Source organism: Octodon degus, unplaced genomic scaffold (genome assembly GCF_000260255.1).
Source record: "Octodon degus isolate 3935 unplaced genomic scaffold, OctDeg1.0 scaffold00052, whole genome shotgun sequence".
NCBI classification, from domain to species: domain Eukaryota; kingdom Metazoa; phylum Chordata; class Mammalia; order Rodentia; family Octodontidae; genus Octodon; species Octodon degus.
The window spans coordinates 968,572-972,682 of record NW_004524628.1 but is presented as its reverse complement, the minus strand read 5'-3'; the positions used below and the strand labels follow the sequence as shown (position 1 = coordinate 972,682).

The window sequence follows — 4,111 nt, the reverse complement described above, 5'->3', positions numbered from 1 at the left end:
GTTCAGCCTCAAAGGTATTGAGAGCTTCTCAGGCGCTGAGAGCAGCTGATGGTTATCTTTGAAACCAGCCCAGCAACTGACTTCATGCCCTGCATGCCTTCAATGGACTACGTGTTCACCATGGCTTCTCTCCAGCTTCCCTGCACGTACTGAAGGTCATTACGTGCTGGTCATTAGAACAACAGCCACCCCCAGGGACTGGCTCTCTGGGGACACCCTGTGTTAGGTCCACCCAGAGCACACCCCTGCCCTACCCAGCGTGGGTGGTAGTAGCCCTGCTGGATGCTGTCTATGACAGAGAATGCTTGGGAATTTTCTTTTTTGATTGGTGCATTTTTTTCTGCAAAGTCTTTAAAAAGTCTGAAAAGTAAATCACACTTTACTGTTCACTCAATTAGTTTCGTTATTAAAAAGGATAAAGGTCTATGAAAAGTGGGGCAGATTCAGAAAAGCTGGGTGGAGGTCACCATGGCAGTTCTCAGAGGGCCAGGAAAGGGTCCTCTCCCCTCTATGAGAAGGGGTTGGCATCCTCGCTCCCGTGAGGATCTGACAGACAAACACAGGAAGCCTCAGCAAGCCTCCCTTGCCTTACATCTGACCTGGTCATTGCTTGCTCCTGTTCCTCTGCTCTCCTGCGGAAGGGGGAAGCCTCCCCCAAATGCCTAGTGTGATGATTTACAGCGTGGGGCTAGAATGGTTGGGGACTCAGTGGAGACCCTGGGCAGCAGGCTGTCAGCCCACCACTGTGTTCCAGAATCAGAGATGCGGATCAGAAGGCTCTATACATACGAGGTGACCAGCTTCTAGTGGGAGATCCTGACACAGACAACTGCAGTGCAGGTGAGCTTTGGTCCCCCCCCAGTACTCACTGCCCTGCTCTCCCCCTCAGAAGGTCAGCAGTTTTCCTAGGACAATGAGAGGAGGCAGAGATTAGTTTCAACCTGTCCCAGTGACAGGGCACAGCTTCCGTGCAGTCCCAATCTCCCTGCAGCCTGCAGGAAGGGCCCATGCCAGGCTAACTATGCCCAGGCCCTTTCTTCCTGCTTGCCCATCACTTACCAAAAGCCTGCAACCTAGGTCCTCTTATTTCTTGCCTCTTCTCTCTTTCCTCCCAGAGAAGATCTGCATCCTTCCTAACAGAGGTCTGGACCGCACCAGGGTCCCTATCTTCCTTGGAATCCAGGGAGGGAGTCGCTGCCTAGCATGTGTGGAGACACGAGAGGGCCCTTCCCTCCAGCTGCAGGTGAGAAATCCCTCCCCACCTGGGAAGTACTACTGCAGACCCAGCGTGACTCCCTGGGTGCTTGGCCATCTTGCGCCCACCTGTGGGCTCCTGGCCAGGGCCACATGTCCCTCTCCCTTATGTTATCATCATCTCCCTTTGCATCTCACCCTAAGTCCCTTGCCTTCTGGAACCTGCAGAAGGCACATTCATGAGTAAAGTCCTGCTCCATTGAAGCCTCCTTGGCCAAGCCCAGAGGCTTCTGGGGCTAGTGTCTGACTCAGCAGGCTCACCCTGCAGCCACCACCTTTGCCCACAGGATGTGAACATCGAGGATCTGTACAAGGGAGGTGAGCAGGCGACCCGCTTCACCTTCTTCCAGAGCAGCCTGGGCTCTGCCTTCAGGCTTGAGGCTGCTGCCTACCCAGGCTGGTTCCTCTGTGGCCCAGATGAGCCCCAGCAGCCTGTCCAGCTCTCCAAGGAGAGCGAACCCTCAGCCCGTACTCAGTTCTACTTCGAACAGAGTCGGTAGGGATGAAGGAGACCGAGTTCCAGCCTGCTACCCCAAACCAAATGCATCTTACTCGGGGTCTCTGGTAGGCAGAAGAATGGCTCAGCAAAAATGTCAGAACCTGCACCCCAGAGTGTGAGACTGTGTTACCTTACATGGCACAAGGGACAGTGAAAATGGGACAGGTTAGGTGTTCTAGGGTACCCTGTCAGGCTCATTGTAATCATGAGTATCTGTGACACAGAGGCAAGGGGCAGAGGACATTAGGAGATGCTTAGCTACCAACTCTGAGGATGGGGAAAGGGACCAGGAGCCCACAAGTGCAGGTGGCTCCTAGCAGTGCAGATTTCTAACCCCAGAATTATAAAACAATAAAGGTGCCTTGTGCCTTGTGTGAGGTCTCTAAATTGCTGGTATTTAGTACACCAGGACAGCGCATCCGGGCCTCAGATGTGTGCACCGTTCTATGCAAGAGGCAAGGGTGGCCTGGAACGTTCTTGATCCGAAGCCACCCACAGCTCCCCCTGTGTGTTTTGAATTCAAAGCCACCATGGAGTCCCCGAGTTGAGGTGACTCGTCATATCTGGGAATGCCAGGCCAGAATGCCGCCGAGTGCTTGCAATGACATCTGGCATTAGTTCTCAGAGCCCTGGTCCTCCTGTCTGTGTGGGTAAGCTGAGCAGCTGAAGTTGGAGCAGATGGCCAGTTGTTCCAGGGTACAGAGCGGGGTGCGCTCTGGCAACAGCTGTTCAGCATCCTGATAACGTGAGCTTGGGTCGGAACCTCTAAGAACAGCACATCTGCCTCCTCATATCCACGCCGCAAGGTAACTATTCTCACTTCCGCTTGGCAGATGAGACATGAAATAACTTGCCGAAGGCTATGCAGGCTGCGCACGCTAGAGCTCACCCATGGCACTGCTGAGCCCAGTCTGAGCCACAGATGCCTGTTCTACTCCATGAGCTCAGAGTAGAGAAAGTACCAAACAAGTGAATAAACTAGAAAGGACCAGATAAGGGCAGGGCATGCAACAGGAGGTGAAGGCAGAAGGTGTTCAGCAGTACGTCACATAGGGTCCTCAGCGCAGGTGCTTTGGACTCTCTGGGCTGAGGCGAAAGGACAGCGATCTCAGGAGAGATCTTTTGCCAGGAACGTCTCCTTAAAGGCATCGTCCTTAGTACAGAAAAGAGCTGGTGTGTTCAATGACAGCAAAAGGCCAGAGATGGGCTGGGAGAGCAAGAAAGGATTGGGAAGGAAACAAGATTATCAAGCTTGGGTTGGGCGGAGCCCAAAGACAAGGGAGAGCTTCTGTGTACTCAGTGACGCCACCGGCAGGCTTCAAGCGGAGGAGAGATGCGATGTGCCTCATGGCCGCTGGTTCTTTCCAAGAGCTGCTTCTCCCTCACCAGTGTGTGCCCCAACTACACTAGCACCTGGCTCTCTCCCTGGGGTGTGTGTGTGTGTGTGTGTGTGTGTGTGTCTTGGGACGCTGTGCCCTTGGAGAGCACATTCTATCTAATTCTGCATCAGCAGGGGCTGGCACAGCAGCTGGTACAGAGAAAATGCCATGGAAGTATCCAATCTCGAATGAACTGGTGGGACAAACCACTTGGCTCTGGCTGGATGTTCACAAAACAGTGTAAAGGGCCACAATCGCAAGCTGGAGGAATGCCCCAGTAGATAGAGGAAGAGTGGCCTTTACTTTACAAAGGCAGGAGCCTTTGATCTGGGCCTCAAAGGGGGGAAAAGTTTTTGAGGCAGGGATGAGCATTCTAGCCAGAAACAACAACTCAGGAAGGTGAGGGAGAGAAGGGCTCCTGGCACATCTGCAGTGTGGCAAGTCACTTATGTGGCAGGTGTCACAGCTTGCGGCCAAGGAGCCGCTGAGAATTAAGATGGGCAGAAGAATAGGGACTGCGCAGAGTTCAGATGGTATCTGGGTGCCCGGAGGTCCTATTTCGAGCAGGACTGGGATTTCAGGCCTGTGCCCGTGTGATCATTGTTGGACCCAGGTGCTAGCAGGGCATCAGCTCCTCCCAGCTTCCTCCTCCTCGTCTCCAGCCCCTTTGCCTTCAGCCCTGCACTACCTGAGCTGGCTTTGGTGTCCGTCAGCCTGGCCGCTGCCTCCCCTTCCAGTGGCCAGCTCACTGCCTTCATTCCTGGGCTAACCAGAAATGTAAACACACTGAGACTTCAGAGTTCATTTGCCTGATTCGTGACTCAGCCGAGCCAGACTAACTACTTAATGCTCTGCTATTTAGGATCATGTGTGTGTGCGCACATACTTGTGCAAGGTCTTTGGGAACTAAGGGAAGGAAAAAATTAGTTAAAAAGAAAGAAAGCCCTTATGTAAAGCTTAGTTGGTGACTTCTGACTAG

The 4,111-nt window shown here is 53.3% G+C and overlaps 1 protein-coding gene across 1 annotated transcript in view; it reads left to right on the top strand.

The window, feature by feature from the left end:
- The window catches only part of Il1f10 (interleukin 1 family member 10), a 5,921-nt gene extending 4,167 nt beyond the window's left edge, over window positions 1–1,754 (top strand). The window contains exons 3-5 of the mRNA XM_004633138.2: window positions 755–840; window positions 1,116–1,243; window positions 1,542–1,754. Of these exons, the coding sequence (XP_004633195.1) occupies window positions 755–840; window positions 1,116–1,243; window positions 1,542–1,754 (427 nt within the window). The remainder of the gene's footprint in view (window positions 1–754; window positions 841–1,115; window positions 1,244–1,541) is intronic.
- Window positions 1,755–4,111: the final 2,357 nt, after the last annotated feature.